Raw genomic sequence first — 23,764 nt, 5'->3', positions numbered from 1 at the left:
GAGAAAGGAAAGTTTGCCGGCTAATGACGCGCGATGCGGTCCGGAACGATCGGACGCCGTCGGTGTCTTTGAGCTATTTCTACGCCGGCCGGATGCTCAAAGCCTCCGCCGGCATAAATATTCCCATCGATTATGCATGGGAATTAGCCGAGAGCCCGGGATTTACCGATAATTGCCGCGCCCTCGTCCCCATACCACAATTTCGATCGAATGGTCCCGTGCCTTGCGTGCTTCGAGGGTTGGCCTCGTTTTCTTTGCGCAACGAGCCTCATCAAGGATACCTTGTCTCCTTCGTCGAAAGGATAACTGGGATTTCTGACCTTTTCCTGGCTTTCTGGGACATCGAGGTATGACAGGGTTGAGCCACTTCTACTTTGGAACGCTTCTGCGGCGGTGTTACTTAATTTGAAGGTGGTTTAACCTGTTGCTCTGAGTGCTTGTAGGGGACGTTGATTTGAGAAGCAGGTTTTTGTGGCAGAGGTTTGGGTTAGACAGTTTTAACTGCGGATTTCAGATGCAATTCTTGAGATTCTTGAGATTGATTGAAATTCTGTCGATTTATGGGTTTCTGAATTCCGAGATCACTGGGTTTCTCAATTTCTCGGTTCTTATGTTTCGGAAGCTCGGAGTTTCTTAATTTTCTTATTTCTGAATCTTGAGATTTGTAAACTTCTCAATTTCTCAATTTCCTAATTTCTGAATCTCGAGATTCGTAAGCTTCTCAATTTCTCACTTCTTAAATCTCAAGATCCGTAAACTTCTCAATTTCTCAATTTCCATATTTCGAAATCCCTAAGTTTCCTAATTTCCCAATTCCCCAATTTCCCAATTTCTAAATCTTGAGATTCGTATGTTCCTCAATTTCTCAATTCCCAAATTTCGAAATCCCTAAATTTCCCAATTTCCCAATATCTAAATCTTGAGATTCATACGTTCCTCAATTTCTCAATTCCCAAATTTCGAAATCCCTAAGTTCCCCAATTACCCACTTCCTAAATCTCCAAATTCATAAACTTCTCAATCCCTCAATCCCCAAACCACTCTATTTAAAAATTGTCAAACCTGGTACCTCGAACGTAGCAGCCAGATTTTCAGTGACAAAACTATACATTAATCGAAATATATTTCAAGAAAGTCCATCTACCTGAAAGTCGAATTTCTCGAACTCCTGTTGGGTGTCGATGTCCACGTTCCTGGGGACGATGATGGGACAGGTGTCCAACGAGACTTTGGCGTCCGGCGACTCAACGTAGTCCGGGGTGATGGAGGTCGGCACGCGATCGTAACGCAGCTCCTCGTTGATGATCGCGGCCGAGGGCCCGGTGGATGGTGTCTGCGCCTGGCTGACATAGTACAGGCAGAGCAACAGCGTCAGAAGAACGACGCAGACGACGAGGACGCGGCTGGAGCCGCGTCGTAGGATCTTGTACATGGTCCGGGCACTGTTCTCGAGATTCGCGTCGGATCTGATTCACCTGGAGTACCAGCCGAAGCTGCGACCGGCTGACCTCGAGTCGGTGATCACTGTCAACGATCGCTCCCCTCCTCTGGACGCGTCTGTCATGGGTGTCATGGGACACGTGGGCGGTTTACCCTATCTGAAACATAGAGACACTGGTCAGTATGCGAACCGATTGATCCGAGTCGAATTAAAACGATCGGAAATAATTTGAGTCAAGTACTAATGGGACTAAGTTTGTTTGAGTCAAGTACTAATAGGACAAAGTTTCCTTGAGTTGAGTACTAATGGGATAAAGTTTGTTTGAATGAAGTACTAATGGGACGAAGTTTGTTTGAGTAGAGTACTAATGGGACGAAGTTTGTTTGAGTCAAGTACTAACGGGACAAAGTTTGTTTGAGCCAAGTTGTAACTCGGTAAACTTGAGGTAAGTCGAGTTCAGTTAGTCAAAGTTGAAGTGAACCGAGTTTTAACTTTGTGAACTTGATTTGAGTCCAGTTAAAGCTCGAGAAACTTTCGAAAACTCAAGTTGCAACTCGATAAACTCGATCGCGATCGAGTCACAGCTAAATAACACGAAACTAGTCGACAACTTAATTAGCTCGAATTCAAGTTCCATCCAATAAACCTCCAACCAGATCAAACTGCAATCGACAGAACTTGATAGAACTCAAACTTGATCGATTCAAATTTAAACCGTGCAATCTTGAATCGTCCATCAACAGAACCCTGGAGCATTCCAGCGATCAAATCTACCATCAAATCCCGACAAACTCTAACCGCTGAATCTCCAAACTCCGATCACAAACGAACCACTGGAAACGAATCCAACCAATGGATCCAAAAAAAAAACCCCCTCTCGAAACCGTCAACGAATGACGAGCACGACAGCAATCTCGCCTTTTACAGCGCAGCGCTGCCCGATTTATCGGGCATTCGAGCGCCGGTGTATATTATTGCCTCGGATATCGAAACGCGTGTCACGGATGAAAAGGAGCGGGACGAACAACGGGAAAAGCAAAAGTAAATAGCCTCCGTCGTGAATTACGAGTCAGAGAGCGATAGAGGACGCGCGCGGGATGATTAAACGGCCCGCGAAAATTATGACTGACTGTTTTCGACGGGGGAATCGATGAGTCTCGTCGCTGGGATCGATAACCGGTCGCGCGAGCCTCGTTTTCGATCTTCCTTTTCTGTTTCCTTTCTGCTCACTAGCTCGCTAACAATCTTCATAATTACAATACTTAATTAAACCCAACCAATCGAGTGTACACAATCGAAATGAAGTTTAACGAAATTCTTGTCTAGGTGTACACGTTACAATTTTAAATAAAATGAAATTAACACATTGCGTACCGGCTAATTATCAGAAAACAGCTCAAGTATCATATTGTTATGTAACAGATTTTAAATGGACAATTAATTCTAATCAAATTTAAGATTTCTTTAAATGCTGTGGTAATTAGCAAAGTTGTATAGCTAAGAGTCTTCATGTAAAAACGAGATTTCTCGTTACCAGTACTCAATGTGTTAACAATACAAATAAAAACAGAGTAATCTAATATTCTCCAAGATACAATTGTCAACTCTCATAATTGCTATATTAACTTTCCATTAATAATTTACCAAAAAGTAAGGAAACTTCCTAATTCGTCTATTATCCACTTCAGATGGCAATACTCGTGCTAAGAAATTGCTGAAATTGATATAAACATTGACACGGTGTTACTGTTCGTGTTCTTCGTGTGCCTTTTAATTATAACGCGCTAATGATGTAAACGAGTTAACCTTTTGCGGACTAATGTCGACATTTCGAGATAAAATGTTCAAATTTGGAAGACTAAGTCGTGGAAAAATGATCTAATTAGTCGAACAGTAAGAGATCAGCACGTAGTTCTCTTTCTTTCCATGAATTAAGTAATTGATATATAATTTAGCTTCGACTGTCGATGGTTTTGTATATTTCCGAGAATCTTCATCCGCAAAGGGTCAATTATCTGTTGTGCGAGAAGCGAAATTGAACGAAAGAGAAAAGATACTCCGTGAAAACAAAAGAAGCCCTCGTTTTCGATCTTGAGGAACGCTGTGCATGATGAATCCGCTGTCCATTCCCTTTCCGCTGACTGCACACGTCCGGGCGAGTCCCATTCGGAAACGGGGCTCGTCTAATTCCTTTGCAGCCAGACGCGGGGCTCCTTTTATTCAAGCTCGGACCGTACCCTGAATGTCTAATCAGCTTGGACCGCCGCGGCGCGCTTTTTTCCCCCAGAAATCAAAGCTTTTCGCATACCCTTTCATTCGAATGGCCGAAGGTAGCGATGAACGCGCGCATTCAACCCATCGGCCGAGCTTTCTTTTCTATGGACAGGTTTTTGCTGAACACGTTATCGCGATGTAGCGCTCGCGGAATTTGCCGGGATCGCGCGGGCGCGGTTCAAAGCTGCGTTTGTTGCTTGCGAAATCCATTGGTACCGTGGAATCTATTGTTTTTAGGTATTCAGAGGTGAACGGGCAGAGAATTGTGAAATTAGGTTTGAATTCTGATTTCGAACATTGAGTGTTAATTGTCTTTTGATATTATTTATGATTTAACTCTGGAATTATCGTTTTAAATAATTCAGAAGCACGTAAGAGAAATGTCGAAGTATTCTTAGAGTTACTGTCGACTCTAAACGTTGAATTTTAATTATGATTAATATTCAATATCGTTCATCCCATTTAGAATTAATGGATCATTAACTTGTAATAATCTCATACTTCGCCGTAGATCTGCCGTCCTAAAATATTCAGAAACACTAGAAAGGTGCCTCTCAGTCAACACTCGATTGCATTAAAATTGTAAAATTTCGTGTTAATAAAATTCCATTGTTCCCCTTATTTTGCGAATAGATTTCTAGAGTTAATTTAAGAAAATGTCATTTATATCTAGTAAAAATTGAATATTTCTAGTGGCAAATTTTTCGAGTGCAAAGGGTTGATACAACCTCAACTCCAAACAACTTCACCCATAACCCATGAAAAACTGCGACGTTTGAACTGAAAAACAAGCGTTCGAACCATCTTCGAACCTTCTCACGCCGCGTTCCTTTCATCGCCGGCAAAAGGGTCCATCCGGCCGTGAAAATGGCTGTTTCCCGTGTACCAGGATCGGCCGATCGAGCGTTAAAGAAAACGTCGTCGGCGAGGAGTCGGTTTTCAACCGAAATTGCGCCCGGGCCGCGGGGGTGGCTCGTAATTCGCTCGGGAAAGGGGTTAAAGAGAAACCGTGCAGAAGCGGGTGAAGAAGGTTCGCGGCGGCGCGCTCGAGAACAGCAATTTGCCGCAATCCAATTCCGCCGGGAACAATAAATACGACCCCGTGAACCAGAGACACGGTTTCCGAGAAACCTTCTGGTCCCGATGTAAGGTCGGTTCGCACGCGATAATCGATCGGGCGCGCGCGAGCTGTCGCCGTGACCTCAGCTGGCAAACGACCGCCACATAAACCCGACAATTTCTGTCTCAATCGAACGCGGATGCCCTTTAAATATTTCAAACGCGCGTGCCGGTTTCACGCCACGGATCTCTACACGCGATGATCGCGTATGGGGCTGGGACATGTGGGACGGTGCTGGGAAATAGGATCGAATCGAACGAGACCTTCAGGGTGAACGAAGGCTTCGGGTATTTGGGAATTTGAGAATTTCGGTTTTCGTTTCGTTGGATTTTGGAGAATGTAGTTGGACTGTGACCTGAAGAGTGAATGATGATTGATTTCATTTGGAGGAAATAGTGAGCATTTTTTTAGTAGAAAACGCGAAAAGTTCTGTGAGTTACGGGTTTGTTGAGGATATTTGATTTGTAGACGTTGGATTTTGGAAAGTGCAACAGTGGAGAATTGAATGTGAGAATTTGAGATGAAGTTTCTTATTAGAGCAATTCAATTCCAAGAGACAAGTTACTTCCGTATAAGTCATGATGTGAAGCTTGTAAGGTTAATAGAACATCCGGCACAATATCCATAGATCTCGAGAGATCGAAAAGGCCATTGGCAACGAAATTTTCGATAAAAGCCTCGCTAGACAGTCGAGTGTTCGATGGGTAAAAGAGAAATCCCTGGATCAGTATCTCCAGCTGGAGAATCTCCGGCAGTATCAAAAGGCTCGTTGTCTCGTGGAGCGCAAGACAAATTGACCTTCGACCTGGGTTCCTCCGAGGGAAGAGGGGTCAATCGCAGGGAAACGGAGACAAAAGAGGAGGAAAAAATACGCGGGGTCTCGATTCGCGCCGCGTCCCCGCAACCCTTTTGTCCGACGACGAGACGTGTCGAGGGTGCTTTATCGCGATTCGCTCGATATGCTCGGCGAAACTGGCCGAGGGGAGGAGGAGGAGGAGGAGGAGGGGAGGGTAGGGCGAGGAGGGCGAGGAGGAGCTCGAGGACGCGGCAAAACGAGAGCCAGGAAGCCGTCCATGAGAAACTCGTCCGGACAAGCGCGCCTCCTCCGCGCCTTAATTCGATTTACGTCCCCGGGCTTTCGCGAATTTCCCCCAGATTGCACGTCGACTACGCTCCGGGAAGTCTTTCGTCCGTGAAGCCGCAGGGATTTCCGGTTTCCGGACGCCGTGAATCAATAACAGCGACGATTACGGTGGCCCTCGTCAACGTGCTGCCGACCCACATTCGATATCACTTTCTTTCCGCGTCGTTTCCCGAGATCCTATCGACGGTTAATCGACTAATCTATAAATATCAGGAAATAATCGTCTTTAACTAATAAAAGTGGCATCATTGCAATTGTTCACTTCCCTGGAATCGATATTTCTTTGTCGCGATGAAATCAAGACAGTAGTTCGTCCGAAGAACGCATATGAATTCGCGAGGCGAGGCGAGGCTAGCCGCCATCTTGTCAGCCGAGCGCATTCGTTCTTCGCCCAGTTTTCCTTGATAGTTCCATTGAAAATACATCTAATTCTGCAATTAGTGACGCAAGTTTGAGAGAGGAGTGTCTAGAAGGTTTTAATAACTGTGGTCGTGTCACGGGAAGCGTGGATTTTTGATAAACAAGGGCGGAGCAGACTGATGGAGCGGAGAAAGCGAAGAAAGCAGACGTCAGGCGGCAGTTTCAGAGACGTCTGAAGCTATGCGGGCTTTCGAGTAGGCGTGGAACGTGTCTCAGAGCGCGCGAGACCCTCTTTGAACCCGCGGCGCGCGATTCAAGTGGATCGTGCCTCGCCGTCGCGATTCATTCCTGTGGGTTCCGCCATTGCGCGCGGCCCGACCGGAACTCCTTTCAATCATGAATATCATTCAACCGTTCCGTTGTCTAGGGCCGCGTTTTCGAACCCGCCGGTCTTTTCGGCGGCCGGTACGTGCGTCGAATCGCGGAATGATACGTCCGACTATTCAGAGATGAATGGTCGGCTCGCATTCACCGGAAGTCCGCGGACGCGTGAATCTTAATTTCTCTCGCGGAGCAGTCCTCTGTTGGCAGTCCTTGACGCTTCGAGTTTGTCCGTTCTGTTAGCACCTTTCTCGACCCCTTGTTTTAAGCAGCTTGTACCATTGTGCTCGATTAGATTGCGCATTTTATCGTTGATGATTTATTGGAGAAACATTGATTGTACTTTCTGATCGCGTCCTTCAAAATTTAACTGTTCGAATTTCAATGGAGATCCGTAGCTTATTTATTATAGTTCTTAGTTTTTCGACAAAATTTTGAATTTGTAGATGGAGTACAAAAGGTATTGATAAATTGGAATTTCTTCTATTGGAATTCCTGAAGAAGTTCTTGGATAAATCAATTTCGAATGCAAAAATTGTAGAATAACGGATCGAAATCTCGCTGACTGTCGAGACGAATGTCTGTTAAACTAGATTTCAAACTACGAGTTGCCGATTTTAATGAACAGTTTTCTACTTTTTCGCCAATACGAGAGAAATCGATTGTTCGCTGGTTCCACCGGTGAATCCACGTCCCGAAAATTTCGTTCGAGCGACGCTTGCTCCCAAGTAACGGTGCGCCGCGGATTGTTAGCGGGGAACGGAAATCGAAAGAGATGGGACGAGAGAAAGCACGGTAGAATGTGTGCAGTGATTCCAGCTGCAGCTTTAATTGTCGCGCCGTTTCACGAGCTCGGATTACTCTTTCGTTACACGTTACAGAGCGCAGCGGGAAACGAGGTACACTATCGTCCATAAGTCGCCGGACGTCTAATTACTCGAAACCGGGCACAGATCTCGATGCAACTCAAACTGCACGGAGCAATTTTAATGAAACCTTCGATTCGAGCAACGCTCTATTTGCGAAACACGCGAAACTCCGAGATACATTCCAAATTAATACACGTAAACCCAACGCAATCAACGGAACGAAACGAATGTCCAATTCACCGACGTCCACTTAACGAAACCGTGAAGTTCAAATATTAATTAGACACATAAATGAGACGCGCCAACGAATTTCTGGAGAAGATCGCAGTAAAGTTTCAACGGGGAATAACGAAGAAACTCGACGAAATTCACGCTGAAAATTCTATTGTAAGACAAAACAATCGTCGCGCCAACGGACGAATGTTGCTATTAATCATAATATTAATTAGACACGTAAATGAAACGCGCACAGGAATTCCCGGTGAAGATCGCGGGGAGTTCCAAGAGCGGGACGACGAGGAAACTTAAGGAAATTCCCGCTTAAAACGCGATTGTAACGCGAAACAATTGTTTCCGTCGCTGACGAACGCTCCCAGACACTCGGCGCTGTTAGTGTCAAGTGTCCGGCGACTTCTGGGAGCGAGTGTACGGGCCGCGCGCGCGTTCCCGCACAAAAGCGGCCGTGGAAAATGAGAACCGTTCTGGCTGAAACCGGTGGAAAATATGAAAAACCGCCGGCGAGGCGGGGATCCGAGGCCGAACCGGCGATTTCCCCGTGAAAACTGGAAAACCCGGACAAGCAGACGGCCCGTCGCTGCCAATTATCGTATGCTAATAAACGGGGAGCTCGGATCGGATCGGCTTATCGCGGCCGAAGGAAATCACGTACAGATCTCGCGTACTGCCCGAGCGTGACGCGTATAAAGCTATGTCCTCGCTGCAACTTTTTCTTCGCTCACTGCGTGTCCCGAGATACAGATTGCCGGCAAGTGTCTACTTTCAGACGTTATTTTACGTTATTATCGTTCCTTAACCTCTTCCTTTACGACGCATTAGCCTGTCCCATAAGTTCGTGCCGAGGCGCGTTGATACTTCTCGCGTTACGCTTTATAATCGCAAATTACTTCTTGAAATGATAATTATGAAATGGGAATTACTTTGAAACGCTGGTTACGAAATTGCAGATCGTTGAAATAGTAATTACGAAATGAATATTTCGCGATAATTGCGAAATTGGGAGTATTTCGAAAGCAATTATGAAACGAACGATATTTTCCGGTAGTAATTATGAAATTGGGAATATTTTCAAATAGTAATTAGAAAATAAGGAGTCTATTGTACGTTGATTCAGGTTTTAATGTTATTGCTACCGTTGAAGCTCCGAAAGCCATCGAAAATTCGACTTTCGTTATAGAGATTGCGTTTGCGATCGAGTTTCTATCGGAACGTCCGGTAACAAGTGGCGACTTTTACGAGGCAAATGCAATATTATCAACGCGTAGCTGGTTGCTGCCTCGGTGAGGACGTAGCTTAACGTGATCAACCACCCTCCGCCGCGCCGGTCGAAAATGTGCGCGTCGCGATTCGATTTATCGCGAGAGACCGCGGTTTTATCGAGCGACACCAATTACTCGTATGTTAATGACAGAGAGGGATTATCGATTCGCGCCGCTACGACTCCATCCGGAAACAACGCGTTTCGGAGTCTCGTTCGAAACTGGCTTCGTGCATTGTCCGGACGGATCGTGCGTGGAAACGATCGTTTGATCCCTCGGGATATGATATATTTTGCGATTGTGTGTCGGGCAATGGTGATTTCCAAGGAACAACGGAAAATATTCGCGCGGACGCCGGGTTTTATTGAGAAATTCATTGCCGCGATAGAAATTAGCGAAATGGGAATTAATGGAATGGTATTTGACGGTTCGTTCGTCGGCGAATGTTTAATATATTTCTTCATTAAGGATTAACGGGAGTTTAAATCATTCTCGTTGAAGGTTTTCGAAGTTTACTGGGTGTTCTGTGCGTTTGCAGGGAGAATGGGGATAGTTTTGAATATTTAGAAGTAATATTTATTACTTCTTATCTATTATTTATCTTATTTATTACTGTTTATGCTTTCAACTCCTATACAAGGTGACAAGTACTAGGTGGATCAAAATGACCAATTCCTAACTGCTTCTTTTGCAATTGCTGCAAAGGTATAGATACTTCTTTGAAAAATGATCAATGAAGCTGATTCAGTAATACCTAAACTAAAATATACACCAATTGAAACCTTAACAAATCCACGTTTGTAGTTTTCATAAAGAAACGTTGAAAAGTGAGTTGAAGTGATAGTCCCAGTGTCAAACCGATTCGAAGAAGCAATTACTCGATCCCTTAGAATTCAAATTGAACATTATTCTTCTATCAACTATTATACTTTGTAGCAAACATTTCTATAGAATATACTATTAACCCTTTGCACTCGAAAACTTTGCACTGGAAATTTTCAATATTTTTCGACGAAATACAGACGACATCGTTTGAAACTAATTTAACGATAATTCACAGATAAATTAAGCAACAAAGCTATTTTATTTAAATACTTCACATAGCAATACAAAGTTTAATTTAAAATACTTAATATTCAACTTCATAGGTTTGCTGTATCAAATCAAGAGGCGACTGAGAGTCACCTCTCGAGTGCAAAGGGTTAAATCCATCTGTTGCCTTAATAAATGATTAATTACAAACTAGTAGCATCGATCACAATTGAGAAATAAATCAAGTTCTTAACTCTTTGTGGACGGATGGCATTTCGGTGAGCTGAAATATTCAGATTTGGAAGACTAAGTCATGGACAAATGATCTAATTAGTCGAACAGCAAGAGATCAGCACTTCAATTCTTTTCCATTAATCAAGCAATTGATATATAATTTAGCTTCATGTGAAGGTTTTGTATGTTTCGAAAGTTAATTCCACGTTTCGCATTCGAAATCCCAGGACCAGCCAGAAGAACGCTCGAAAAGCTGCAAGGAAAAACGTTTACCTCGACCCAGACTCCGCGACGCAGTTCAGCGAGGAGCAGCTTCTCGATTCATGAGAAAGCCTCGAGTAAATATCCAGGAATCCTAGGTTTCCACTGGAACGCGGCTCGAGACACCGACGTCAGACGAGAACGCGAGTTCGAAGAGCGGATCCATATCAGCGGAGCGGGCAAAGCGGCGAGAAAAAAAGCAGCGAGAAACACGTCGCGGGGGTTGAAAAGACGAGACACACGAGAACTGCTCGGCAGCGAGAACCACGCCGTACTGAGCGGACGACTCGAGCGGAATAGTTTTGACACGGCCGCCGGCTACATCCGCTTTTCCGGCGAGCACGGCCGCGCATGTGCCGATATAATCCACGCTCGAACCCGTTCCATGCACACGCGACTCACACGTGGAAACGATGAAAGAGGAGGCCGGGATCGGGGGGTGAGGCTGAGGGGGGCAGGGATTGGAGGGTTCTGCGGCCCGAGGGTGTTTTGATTCGCGAGGCTGCTCCGTTGCGCGTCCGGAGCCCGGTTTCTTCGGCGGTCCTTTGTCGGAAGGGTTGTTGCAACCCTTGACAAGTTGGCTGTTTTTGGTATCGTGCGATTTTGGAGAGTATATTTATCGTGGAAAGTAGCGATAATTTGCATGGGAACTTGAGTGGAATTAGAGTATAGGTGAATTTCAAGTGTTTCGAATGTTTGGAGGGTAAGACGAAGTAGAAAGGAATAAGGGAATATAATTATTATGGGAAGATTGTATATAGTGTGAGTAAAGTAGTTCGTATGGGGAGTATTTATATACAGTAGTTAATTTTAATGAAGATTATTTATGTATTGCATCGTTAGACGTGCTTGGATTTTAGAGAAGATTCATTGAAATGTAGAAAACCTTCGACGCATGAAGCTAAATTATATATCAATTGTGTAATTGATAGAACAAAGGAAGCGTGCTGATCTCTTGCTATTCGAGTAATTGAATCATGTTTTTGTGACTCGGTCTTCGAAATATGAAACTGTCATCTCGCCGGAATGACATTTCGTTAAGCGAAACACGCAGGTTCCGAAACGTCTCGACGGCTGTCGCAGCGAATTAGAATAGCTTGGAATTTACGGACAAATAAAAATAGATAGTGGAACCATAAATTCCGTGGTACAATGGAGCGTTATTGGTAATGAACTGCGAGCACGATCCGGAGGATCGTAAAGTAAGGGTTTAAATGGGCGCGACGTATCGCGTCGCGACTCGAAATGTGTGTCGCGGAACAAATCTATCCCCTGAAACGAGACGCGACGATGACAGAGGGGCCGCGAGCGGAGGGGATGGTGTGAACCGCCGGGGGGATGATCGATGAAGGGGTTCCAGCCGGCGGAACAAGTGGGAACCCCCGCGGTGCGTGTCGACGCGCGATCTGCTCGCTACCGTGAAAACGAGCCGATTTCTCGGCTTGTGATTTTTATTCGAGTCCTCAGTGGCCGTTCAATTAACGGCTAACGAATGACGAATGGAACATCGTTCCTCATTTAATGACGATTATCGTTTAACCGTTTCCGATCCGAAGAATTCTTCATTCTCCACGTTCGAGGCCTGCCTCGGTGGTCGTTAATTAAAGATTAATCGAACGTGGCGCTTCGATTGTTTATTTAATGGCGTTCGAGAAGCACTGGAATTGTACTTACGTATTATACGAATGTGACAATGTAATTAATTGCGTGAGAAATCGATGAATTATTTAATTATTTGCGTAAACTGTGTATTGAGTTATAGAGCTACCAAGGTTTGTATATCGAGAGAAAGCTAGTTATGAATGGAAATGATGGAATTAATGAATTTTTATGGCTGATTCGAGATTGTAGGATGCAAGAGAATCGATTGGTCGATAGGTTCCGGCGTTGAATTTTAGGTACACGCGACTATTTCCGAAAGAACGCGGTACGCGACGAAGCGAACCGACCACGGATCTCGATTTCGGCGCCGGTCCCGGCGATAACGGGTCGAAACAAGCTGCGATTCCACTTAATTCGCGCCACAACGCTCGCTGAATATCTGAGCAGTCACGTAGCAGTCCAAAAGGTCCGACTCTCACGCGTTCCTCCTATCGATACTCTCCCATGGGTATCGATGCACCCTTTCCCCCCGCGCCGCGACCTCTGCAGAAAAGGATATCGTTTCTATTAACGCTTCAATAGGCACGCACCATTCACTGGAAAATTTGTCGTAGCGGTCACCTTACTCACTTCCTGCCCTGCCTATTTGCAACAATTCATTTCTATGTTTAAAAATTATTCCTAGAATCCTATTCACTCTAACATTCTCTTAACCCTTTGCACTCGAGAGGTGACTCTCATTCACCACTTGATTTCATACAGTAAAACTATAAAATTTGATATTTAATATTATATTTCCTATAATGCATCATTTTGAGAAATATTCAAATAAAATAGCTTTGTTCTTCAATGTACGCGTGATCTCTCGTCGACTTAGTTTCACAAAATATCGATCTTATCTCATCAGAAAATCAGAAGAACAGTAAGAGATCAGCACGTAGTTTTCTTTCTTTCTATTAGTTAAGCAATTAATATACAATTTAGCTTCATATGTTGAAGGTTTTGTATGTTTCGAAGAATCTTCAAAGGGTTAAAAGCCCAAAAGAACTTTGGAACTCCAATATGAAATAAAAAATTTAATTATAAGTTTCAAATATCACTCAAAGTCACATCGTGGTAGCTCCTAAATAATTCTACTCATCACGCCAACGTATCCACCTCCGAATAAACCATTCAACGAAACAAACCATCTTCCAACAATGAACTCAATCAAATCAATTCCCAAGAAACCTGCTATAAAAACAGTCGCGACGTTCGCAATTACCAACGGGCCACCCGGTATGCAGAGCGATCAGACATCTCAAAGAGACCGTCACAGCAGCCCCCTAGGCGTCAGCTAATAAATTTATCCGGAATTTCGGACATCGGCGTGCGTCCGTTCGTTCCGGGGCCGCGTTGCTTTTAGAACCTCCCCCTTTGCCCCCACCGCGGCCCCAGCCGACGTCCCTGCAGCCCCACCCTCCCGGTGAATCGAATTAGCCGGCCGATTCTAATTACGAGTTTACGGTACTTTCTCCGCGGGCGAAATATAAAACCGGCGCGTCACGGCCGAGCCTTTTTATTAGATTCCTCGTTTCTTTTGCAAATGAAGGGTGGCCGCTTTCCTATTCCCCCCTCCGCCGGCTCGCTCACAGAGGATCGTAGTTTGCATTTAAGGTCGAAAATCGCGCGGAAAGTTATGGAAATGGAATCGAACCGGTATATAGAAACCACGTTGAATATGGAACGACGCGCTGCTGCAACGTCACCGGTGGCTCCCGGTGTTTCACGGACACCCGGTGTGCAGCGCGCCGCGCCGATTTACTTTCCGCGAGGCTCGCCGGCCAGCACCGGATCGTTTGAAGTTCGATCGTGCACGTGTTTGTCGAACTTTTCCTCTGTTTTCCAGGCTCCTTTTTTTTCTGCTCGGCCCTCCAGCGAGCCGGGATCACGACCGCGGAGCTAATATCCGGCGAACGCCGAGGAAATGCTTTCCTTCCTGCTGATAGAGCTCTGCTCCGCGTGCGCGGAATTGGGAAAATTGAGCGGTCCAGGCTGCGCCACGGGATCGCCGGGGATCTTTGATTAGGCAACATTTTGAGGATGGTTTGAGGTGATAGAGGATCTTTCGGGTGTTTTAGGGGATATCGATGAGCTGTTGTAAAGTTTGAGCTGTATTTGTTGAAATATCGGTATTTGGGTTAGTGGAGATTCTGAGTGATGACTCGTATCTCCAAAAGACCTAGCGAACATCTTCCAACAAACCAGGCCCAAGATTTCAAAATATTCCCCTCGAATCTAGGTTTCGAGGAAGATTCGAGGGGAATATTTTGAAATTTTGAGTCTGGTTTGGAAGATGTTTGCTAGGTCTTTTGGGGATACGAGTTTAGTCTATGGCGAAGTTAGGGTTCGGTTTTTTTAGATGAGTTAGAATTAGGTTTTCTGAGGTTTTTGTTAGGTTTTTGTTAAGGTTTTCAAAGATTCGTGATAGATATTTCTACAGAATTAGGTTTTCTGAGGTTTGGCTAGGTTTTTGTTAAGGTTTTCAAAGATTCGTGATAGATATTTCTACAGAATTAGGTTTTCTGAGGTTTGACTAGGTTTTCGTTAAGGTTTTCAAAGATTAATCATAAATATTTCTACAGAACTTAATTTAGTTATATTAGACCTCAGTTAGCAACCGATTTTCATCACAAACTTTGAGTACGATTTTAAAACACTTCGGTTACAATCAGATGTTCTAAGTCTCCACTAGGATTCCCAGAAAACCTGAGTCAGACTCTAAAAGATCCGTGTTTCCCGAGCAGATCAGCTTCCCAGAAAGCCTGAATCGAGTTTCCATCGGATCCTCTAACAACCTGGAATTAGGTCGTTGGCGAAGTTTCGGACAGACATTCCTACAGCCTCGTATTCCCTGGAAGATCTGGGTTTCCTGAAAGGGTTGGACTCGATGTTCCGAAGGGCCCGCGTTGGCCGCGTAATTAGCGAAAACCAGATTTCCGAAGCATCACGTCGGTACGGTAAACCCGCCAGGAGCAAACAACCATAATTCCGCAGCAAGCCGAGACCGTTAACGACAAGACAGGAAGTCCGAGGCTGGTTCCTGGAGCAGAATCTAATCTAGCCCTCCTCCCTCTTCCTGGACACCTTGTATATAGCGTAAGAGCGGCACTGCCGGCAGCGTGCACTTCGTAAGCATGCAGGAAGTCCTTGTTGTCTTCGTTACAGACTGATTACGGCCTGTCCCTTCTCCCTGTGGAGTTCTTAACACTGAAACTACCAGATGAGTCCAACCTCCAGATCTGACCCACCCTTGTTTCTTCTTTTACAATATTCTTGTACATTTTGGAACAGTGTAGATTATTAACCCTTTGCACTCAAAAGATTTTTAGTAGAAACATTCAATGTTTAGTGAGATATAAATGGTAGCTTTCCGAAGTTAATACTGGAACTATGATGAATATCCAAAGAAACTGAAAATAATCTAGTGTTACAATTTTTATCACATATCAATCGTAATCCCTATAAAAATTTGAACAGTAGATTATTCTCAGTTCCTTCGGGCATTCATCGACAGCTTTCTATAGTTTCCTATAACTTCCCAAAATTATCAACGACGAAATCAAACTGGAAAATTACACAAGAATAACGCTTCCAACTATTATCGAGCCACAGTGAAGAACAAAGGCTCCGAATGTCGACGATAAGCTCTATAAACGCGGAATAATTCTCGAGGACAAGAAAGAAACACGATTCCCGTGTTTTTCGTAGTTCCGCTATACGAAAACGGGGGAAAAACGCGGAATCGAACGCGGCGCGGAACGGATGTATATTTTTTGACGGGATTACTGTCGTTTTTCAGCAGCTGCCCGAACCATTCTTGCGCCAGCGACAAATGGTGTCCCTGATCGGCCATTCCCGCGCTAAAACTGCGCGTTTTGTCTCCGTTACGAGCCCGGCCATGGGACTTGCTCCCGTCGAACGACGAAGCCGCGCGGCAAATTATTTTCCCCGCGAATTAATGGCTCCCGTGCGCGTCCACGGCACTAATGGCCTCTGCGCGGACTTTCCCGATAAAACGTTGCAGCTTCGAAAGGGACGCCGAAGCGCTCAATTTTCCAAATTTCCGTCTACCACCAATGACTTTCGAGGAGTTTCGAAGCGAGATATTATTCTTCAAAGGAAAATGCTTCGAAAATGTACCGAAGAGTTTTTTCCTACGAGCTACCGTTCCGAAGTAAATTCAATTCAAAACTGCGCGGCGCGCAGCCAATTAAACGTCAACGATTTTGAAACTTGATTTGCTCGTGAACGAAGCGTCGTACGGGAAAATGCGTCGATCGTTTTTTGTTCGATTTTTCACGAGGAAGGTGATGAAGCATTCAGATCCGAGGATCGACCGGAAGTAAATATTCGTGGGGAGATCTGAGATTTCCGGACTGAAGGAGTATGATTAGCATTCAAAGGGCGCAAGATATTTAGCGGAGAGGACGCTCGAGGTAACAGACGATCGAGGCTCGTAAAACGAAACGTTCGCGGGATTTCAGCCGTCGAGTCGAACGATAATGCAACCGTAAAGCGCGCCGGTACGCGTTCCGGGGAGACGAGAAGCTCGTAACCGCCATGAAACGCGTTCGGAGCGTCGTTTACTTGTCCCTAGTTTGACGAGCGGAGTTACATTGCTGTCTTAGCTGCCTGGCGCGGGATCATTAGGATTTTGGTGCTGTAATCCCTCAGGATTTACATCGGTACAAATTCTACATCCTACCGCTTTTTCGGGGTTCGCCTGTTCAACGATCGATTTTGGAAGTTAGGGGATAAAGATAGAGTTCAATGATTAGAGATTGCCTTTATGGATTTAGATGAATTTTTGTCTTGACTTAGATTTAGGTTAACAATTCAATTCTATGTTAGATTTCGAAGTAGATTCTCGTTAGAGTTTGAGCTAGACCTAGGCTAGGTTGTGAAGCAAAGGCGAGTGAAATTTTGAGCAATTATGGTTGGATTGGTAGCTAAATTTAAGTTGAATTGCAAGCTAAAGTGAAGGTAGAGTCATCCTTTAATTACTATTCGATCGATAGCTACGTTAGCTCTAGAAAGACTAAACACTGAAGCTCCAATCTGTCATATTTTAATTATTCACGAGATACCTTAGCTCTAGAACCAGTTCATCAGAAATGTTAGCTATCTGTCCGCAATAATTCCTATTAAATATTGCAGCTCCAATCTCTGTTATCCTTTAATTACTATTCGATCGCTGGAAAGACTAAACACTACAGTTCGAATCTCTGTCATCCTTTAATTATTCAAAACATAGCTACATCAGCTCTACAATCAAATGTCCATTCGAACGTTCAGCTCCCCAAGAAGCTACCTATCGCAATAATCCACGATACTAATAATAAAAACTGCTCCAATCTCTGTCACACTTTAATTACCACTCACCCAATAACTACCCCAATAACTAACTCAGCTCTAGAAACAAACAATGCAGCTTCAATCTCTATCATCCTTTAATCATCATCCAAAAGATAGCTACCTGAGTTCTACAATCAAACGTCCACCGAAACATTTAGCTACCTAACAATCTCACACGAATCCACTCTCAAAATTCGAATTGTTACTACCTTAACGTAAATCGCAGTCCAAGTGTCCTCCTCTTGCTCGAAATCCAGGGTGCACACCGCGCGGATACGAACGAGCCGGTCCTCGCGAGCAAAACTGCTGTCGGGTCGAAAGGCCATCGGCCAGACAACCTACCTACGAATCTGGCCAACTAACACCGAGCAACGACACCGTCGGCGACGCGCACAGCCAGACTGCGTTTACTCCGCGCGTTAACGCGTCTACCTCCTCCCCTCGCCCTTCTCGCTCCCCGTCGGCCGTCCTGCCTAGCTCTCTCTCTTTCTACCTTTCTCCCGATGACGCACGCCGAGATTCGATGAGACGCTCTTAATCGAACGCGACGAAACGGCTCCTTCCGACCGCCCAGACACTCGACCCGCCGCTCCCTGCGTGCCTCTAGCCGCGTTTCCTCGCTGCCAGATCGGCAAAACGCGATCTTTATACCTACAGCGTCGACTGGCAGTGATCTAACACCTTAAACCGATCATTTCGTACACGATCATGGTGACTGGAACCGGATTTTCGCGAGAATTTCAAGTATTACTGATGATTTATCGGGAAATAATGAATATTTGCCGAGGGAAATATAGAGAGTACTCGAGCTTCGAAGTACACCCTCCATTTACGCGATCGAAAATCGCGTAGATGGAGACTGTCGGTACAAGAGAACAGAAATTATTGAAGAGAAATTCTTAACAAAAAGAATTTCTTAACAAAAGAAACAATAGTAGTGACATTTTAGAAAACAAAAGTATATTTTATTCGCTGTTACCAAATTCAGATCGCGTAAATTGAGATTGTACGTAAAAGCTACCGCGTAAATAGCGTTCCAGTTTACCGCGTAAAAGAGGATCGCGTGAAAAAGGTCCGCGTGAATCGAAGCTCAGGCGTATACAGCATAATTCGATCGGACCACGTCGAACAAGCGGGATTTTGCCGCGCGAAGGATTGCCGATCTCGTAAACGTCGCGTGTACGTTTCCTGTAGGAGCCATACAAGTGAGCGTTCCGGTCCAATTAGACCGGACAAATCAGCGGCGGATTGTCCGGTGATCCTGTGGCTGGCTTGTTTATCGCGGCGCGCGTTGTCTCGGCGGACAACGGAACAACCGGTCGAGGACGCCGTTTTAACGACCGAAATAACGCGGACGCCCGCCCGTTTACGTCTACGCCGCGTAAATTAACGTCCCACACGTTATAGACCGGACAGCCTGAATGACTGACCAGCTGCTCGACTTTCCCGTAACCCGCGCACAGCGTCCGGTAACAGGTGGCGGGAACTTCGAACGCTTCACGCCTGTCAACGTGAGCCGGACTAACACGACCGGGCGATCTCACCGCTCTGTCGCGACTGCTGCGAGATTGCGGGGATGTCGAGTTGTCTCGGAGGTTTCCATTGTGTCTCTGATACTCGACGGATGAGGAATATTCCGTGTTTCGGGTCGGGTTAAGGAATTACGAAGGAAATTTAGGGAAAAATTGGAGATTGATGCTTGGGGACGTGAATGTTATCGATGTAGTTGAGAGGGATTTGGTGAGGCTGATATTTTTTGAGTTTCTACCGGGTGATAGTAAGGTGTCAGATTCTTTTGAGAATTTCTGGGTTTGGCAATTAACTGTTGCGAGGGAAAGTTTGATCTGATAGCTTCGAAGTAACTATTAGCACTCTTTTCATAGACTGAACAGTAAAGTGATAATTTTGAAGAATATTTTAATACGATTAGTTAGTGAGTATTAGACTAATCATTTAAATTCAAATTTTTAAATAAAAAATATTCCAATAGACTATTAGACTTTTCTATTAGAGTGCATCTAATATTCTAATTATATCTAGTATTCTATTACTCTTCTATTCTATTTTCCATTTCATTTTATTCCATTACAGTTTTAATATTTCATATATTTTCCAATATTGCACGCACTTTCGAATGTCCCATAAACGCATAAAAGTTCGCAGACCGGCGGTTATTAATGCGGAAAACAGCGACAGTTACGCAAGCCGACGGGACCATCACCTGGCCAGTCAGTCATTCATGGGGCAGCCCGAGCAGGCGTCGGCTCTCCGCGTTATTTCGGTCGGAGAACACTATTTCTGTGGGACTAGCGCCTAATCAAGTCTAGGAGCCGCGATGTTCGTCGAGGAATCGGGTCAGGCTTGTTTTCGGACGCAAAAGAACACTGGTGACGCATCGGCTGCCGCGATCAACCGGTCACATGGTCTCGAGCGCCATATATTTAACCCTTTGCGCCCGAGGGACGATCCACGATCGCCATTCAATTTCGCAAATTTATTATATGCTGATAAATTGAAATTATAAAATTATCCCTTGATCGTGTTAATTTAATCAAGGATTAATCCTATCGCATTGTAATCATTTTTTAGCGCTACTTCCATGTTAATTTTCATTTTGTTCAGAATAACATGAGTTTGAGAATATTATTACAAAGTTTCTTACTTATGTGTTCCTATTTTCCTGTGATTCTCCATCTCCTGTTTCTTAAATTATCAACAACAAACTTGAATACAGTGAAATGCTTCGAAATAAACCCGAATTTCCCAGCGGAATTCGAGGGAAAACGACGGAACAAGTTAATATCTCACGGAAACGCCCGAAAATCGTGTCGATCGCGATACTGGGATCGAGAAGAAAGACGCGGAGTAACCGGAAGTCGGGTCCACAGGCGACAGATCGGATCTGTGTCGAGACAAAGTGGAACGAACGCTTGAAAAGCGTCGTATGTCCAGGATCGGAGACGCCTACGATCGAAAAATCGGTCGTCGGAGCTCGGGGAACGCGATAAACTGTGAAAGGGAAGCTTCATCTTGATCTTGTGTGGCGGACGTTCCCACGGAAGTCGCGTCTGAAGCTTCGGTTCGAATTTTTTCAGCGGGTAATCCGACGAGCGAGACGATTCACGTCGAAAACGCCGGCCGCGTTGACGCGGAATTCAATTACCAGCGGCGGCTGAAACTTTCGCCGAGCGCAATTCCGCGTGAGAACGATGTTTGTGTCTCTATTCGAGTCGCCGCGAATATTCAGCTTTCCTTTCTACTAAAATACTACCAGAGAAGTCAAATCCGCCCATTTTAGAATTTTGATTTTGTAAATATTTATAATTTTTACACAAAATTAGAAATGAGTCACTCGGTGGTTTTAATGATAACAAGCAAGTAAACAGACTCAAAGGAAACCATTATCAATCGTTTCTCAATAAATAAAAAGATCGCATTCTACTTCCCGTTCATTGAGAAATATAAACGGAAAATACTTGTTTACTACAAACCGAAATGAAACAAATAACAATGACGTATCGCATCACCGAGGAAAACCCTGAGCAGGCGAGTCAAAGTTTATCACAGAGATAAACGGAATTTCCATTGGTAATACTCAAACTTCCGCACGTCGGACTTCAAATCAAGCCACCAATCATTACACGCCGAGAATCATTGATTCGCCCTACCGAGGCCAAACCAAAGGGTCCTCCTCCAACACAGAAAATCGCTGGGAAAGCGAAACCACACGAGATCCATCGGGAAATTTTCACCAGATCGTTACTTCGTTCTCCAAAGAAAGTGCTCGCTCGATTTCGAGATCCACCGAAGGAAACATCGAGCACCGGTCACGATCTCCGCGAGTCGCCGCGCGATGAGCGTCCCAAGTCACGTGCAGTGATTCGGGGGGAATACGCGATAAACTGCTCCGGAGGAAAATTCGAGCAGCACGGTACGAGACAAAGGTATTATAATGTCATGCATAAAGTTTTCTTTTCCCGGTTCCCCGAGTTTATGACTGGATGTGGGCGTCCCGGAGCGAGAGCGAGAGAATTCCAGCGAAGCCCGCTCCTCGGGGGAGCGCGATAAAGGCGGAGGGTGCGACGATCGATAACCAATATCCATGGAAACTGGATCCCGTGGTGACGGAGACCCTCCGTCTACTACCTTTCTCTTTCTCCCTGCCTCTGTCTTTCCCCGCGTGCTCGGGAGACACACTCACACGACGATCGGTCTCTCTTCCGTTTTCCACACACGTACGATATTACGCGAATTCGCGAACATTTCGAGACACCGGGTATCCGTCTGGAACCTCGTTACTTCCGGCAGACTATGCTGCCGGGAATAGGGGATGATCAGGCGAACTCGATCATCCGGTGGAAATTTCTCGCGCGATTTGCCCGGCTGGAAATTATTCGGATTTCGGGGTGGCGACTGGGTTAATTAGCCCCTCGATCGAGCTCGCTTCGGAAATTTCAGCTTTCGGGGTGATTTTCTTTTGGTGTTAGTGAGGAGATAAGGGTAGTTCTTGAATTAATTGTCCCTTCGATCGATCTGATTAAGAATGTTGATTTCCTGGGCTTATTTTGTATTGAACCTATTAAGGGAACAAGGAGATTTTCTGAGAAACTACTGAAAAAACGGAGTTGCTGTGAATATTTATATTCAAGTCGAACGAAGGCTCGATGAAAAGATATCTCTGTAGCTAGCAGAACATGGATATCAGTCAGTTTTACTATTCCGAAGTTCTAACAGCTAGAATACCGTCGATGAAACGTTGAATCGACCTCCAACCTTCGAAAAATCGGAACATTCGCATTCATTTGAACTGCAGTATAAGAATCCTTCCAAAAAATGAATTCATCCCTTCTACTACCCCCAGCAACATTGGAAAAGTACAAATGAGTCGTCAAAAATAACTTCCTCACACCATTTCCAATTTTAGAAGTGTCTAACAAAATTACCACGCTTATCTCGAAAAAACGAAGCAACCATAGAAGCTCCTAAGAAAATCCAAACTCAATAGAGTCTCTAAGAACGCTTAACCAAGATGGAACAACCCAAATTTCCAATTGTTTCCGATGTTAATGCCCCTTAATCCCCAGAGATGCAAGAAAGTCAGTGGCATCAAGTCTCGAAACGAATCAGGATTGAGGAGAGATTTCTAGAGCCAAAGTTCCTGGGCTGCGGTTGGCTCGTTCGCGGAACACCCTAACGCCATTCTGGCGAATCTAATTTCTGCATGTCGATGGGATTAGTGCCCGTAACTAACGGCATTAACGAAGTCGCGACGACATTCATTAGGAGATACGACACACGTCGAACGGAGAACCGAGTTCTGGGGATCGTTCGGCGCCGCGGCCGCCATGACGGGACAGAAACGGACTTCGTAAGCCCGTAAACTCCGTACTAATGCCTCGAATACGAAAACCGACGCGAAACGAGCTGGAAACTCTGCTGGAACTCGTCGATGCATCGATACCTGTCTACTTGCCCGTCGGTCGGCCCGATGATGTACAGTTTCGGAGGCGCGAGAGATTTCTTTCAGTTTCACCCCCTTTCAAACTTCTGTTATTGAAAGAAATAATTTCTGGAAAACTGGAATTTGTAATATAAATACATATCATTCTATTTCAATTCATTCTATATCAAATTCTTAGGGGATGAATTATTCTAACGGTTTAGAAAATTCAATTTATAACTGACAATGCTTTGAGCATCAAGATTTCATATTTGGAGTGCAAAGCAAAGAAATAGCTCAAACATTCAAGCTCAGTGTAGATATTTCTATTTTCCGGTAAATATCTATGACGAAGGTTTCCCTTAAACTCAGGTATCCAGGAAACCTATCCAACATTTCTCCCAGCAATCAACTACCAAGTTTTCGCACCAAAGAATCAAAGCGCAGAGCTGAAACCCTCGATTACACCCCCAGAATCAAAACTCTTAGCGTTGCCAAAGAAGGAAATCCCCGAAGTTCCCTTATTTTCAGGCCGTTTAGCGTCGGAAAATCTTGGGAACATGTTTCCACAGGGAAAAGAGGAAGAAACGTTCCGTCTCCATCGATTTCCGCGCACCTGAGGCCGAGCACGACCGGCTCGCGTGGCGTCTGGGCGCTTGACAAAGTGCAAACGTTCAGCGAAACGAGTTTGCGGGGGTGGTTTAGGGCGGCGT

The 23,764-nt window shown here is 44.9% G+C and overlaps 1 protein-coding gene across 6 annotated transcripts in view; it reads right to left on the bottom strand.

Moving 5' to 3' along the window:
* The window catches only part of alpha-Man-IIb (alpha-Mannosidase class II b), a 123,590-nt gene that overhangs the window by 78,713 nt on the left and 21,113 nt on the right, over window positions 1-23,764 (bottom strand). For 4 of the 6 annotated variants that reach the window (XM_031973697.2, XM_076374464.1, XM_076374463.1 and 1 more), the window contains one exon: window positions 1,145-1,598. In XM_031973697.2, coding sequence (XP_031829557.1) covers window positions 1,145-1,432 — 288 coding nt within the window. In that variant the 5' untranslated portion in view covers window positions 1,433-1,598. Of the gene's footprint in view, window positions 1-1,144; window positions 1,599-10,624; window positions 10,891-17,820; window positions 18,002-23,764 lie in introns of those variants that run through there. The other 2 variants (XM_031973715.2, XM_031973707.2) reach the window with 2 other exon arrangements.

Source organism: Nomia melanderi, chromosome 2, assembly GCF_051020985.1.
Source record: "Nomia melanderi isolate GNS246 chromosome 2, iyNomMela1, whole genome shotgun sequence".
In the NCBI taxonomy this organism is placed as follows: domain Eukaryota; kingdom Metazoa; phylum Arthropoda; class Insecta; order Hymenoptera; family Halictidae; genus Nomia; species Nomia melanderi.
Note: the sequence above shows the minus strand (reverse complement) of the source record. Positions and strands in the feature narration are given on the sequence as shown.